Source organism: Drosophila takahashii, chromosome 3L (genome assembly GCF_030179915.1).
Source record: "Drosophila takahashii strain IR98-3 E-12201 chromosome 3L, DtakHiC1v2, whole genome shotgun sequence".
In the NCBI taxonomy this organism is placed as follows: domain Eukaryota; kingdom Metazoa; phylum Arthropoda; class Insecta; order Diptera; family Drosophilidae; genus Drosophila; species Drosophila takahashii.
The window spans coordinates 29,342,696-29,344,212 of record NC_091680.1 but is presented as its reverse complement, the minus strand read 5'-3'; the positions used below and the strand labels follow the sequence as shown (position 1 = coordinate 29,344,212).

The following is a 1,517-nucleotide window of genomic DNA, read 5'->3' as shown; positions in this document are numbered from 1 at the left end:
GGGGAAGCTATTTTAAAAACCAAATGTTCAGCTAAAAAAATAGTTTCGATGTTAGAGATGTCATTTGGAAATGAAGATAATAGCATGCTACTGTATCAAGCTCATTTTTGCCTGCAACAATTGTTATCATCGTCTGGTCATTTGCTAAATAAGCAACTTTTAAAGGAAAGTATTATTCACATAGAAAAAAAATCAGTTTTATTATATTTTAATTTTTACAGGACGTTCATAACACCATATTGGGAATTTGTATTTTTATACATTCAGAACCGACCAAAATATCATCTTTGCGAAACATCTGGAATTGTCCCTTGGAAGTTTACAAATCATTCGCAGTGTTGTTGAAATCGCGAAACTATGGATGCCCTGCGCCTTCGGAAATAATTATGTCTCTTTTAAACGAATCACAATTATTTGAAAACAGCATTGAACTACGGAGAAGTTGGACAATTAAAGCTTTAGAACTTATGCTGCATCCTCACAAGACGGGTATTCAATTTAAACAGGGTGATGAAAATTTAAATTGCATACCATTCTGCCATCCAAACAAATCAAATTTTAAAAGTTCTAAACATTTAGAACTTATAGACATTGCCCAGTCAAACATTAACGATAGAAACAAAACAGTTAATCAAACCATTAAGGAATGCGTTATTTTACAAACTAGTGACGATGCTGGTAACCCACCATTTAGAAAGAATGATAGTTCTAATGAAATATCCCCTAACATGATTATTAATAACGCTTATAACGAAAATATCATTGGGTTTATTGATAATTCATTAAATAACGAGAAATATTTTAAGGAAAAAAATACAAATCCGTTAAAGGAAATAACTGCAGAGTTCTCAGTTCAAAACTTGAAAGAAGTATCTGAAGAGTGCTTCCACTCTGTAAAGACCGATAACCCAGAAAGTTTCGATAAAAGGACTGACTTAGCACTATCCAATTGCAATGTTAAGCAAAGTGAACATCTTTTGCCTATGGAGTTAGGAAAATTAGATGATGCTAAGATGGTAGCAGACTTGGAAGCAATATTTATTGGCGAACTTAAAAAAATGCATTAATTGATATATTAGATAAACACTTTTGTATTGTATCAAATTTGGCTTTTGTATAATTAAAATAAATTTATTGATATTAAATTTGTAAAAAAATAATTGAAACCTCTTTTTAGTGTTCCACATTACTGCTTTAATTAACCTTGATTGATGTACCTTGATTATTGTACACTAATATATTTGTCAAAAATAAGAACCGAAGTATCCAGATAAAAGTAAAAAATATTTATATATATCTTTACTTATATTTTAGATAAACTATACGTTTGCACCAAATAAGCAAATTGCGAATCGCCTAGTTTAAATCAACAACTTTTCGTTTTCCCGATCGAGTGAATTCGTTAGCATTGTCGGATTTCCCTTAATGATATTATAATTGTTTGTTGGAAAATGTTTTAATAAATTTTGACTTTTTGGGTGAATAAAAACTGCAGAGGCATTGTCTTTGAAAAAGCA

At 30.3% G+C, this 1,517-nt stretch overlaps 1 protein-coding gene across 1 annotated transcript; it reads left to right on the top strand.

The window, feature by feature from the left end:
• Window positions 1-212: 212 nt before the first annotated feature.
• LOC108065099 (uncharacterized) lies at window positions 213-1,160 on the top strand (the record flags this gene model as incomplete). The annotated part of the gene is made up of 1 exon (XM_044392549.2): window positions 213-1,160. A coding segment is annotated over one exon (855 nt), but the record flags the coding sequence as incomplete, so codon positions are not given.
• Window positions 1,161-1,517: the final 357 nt, after the last annotated feature.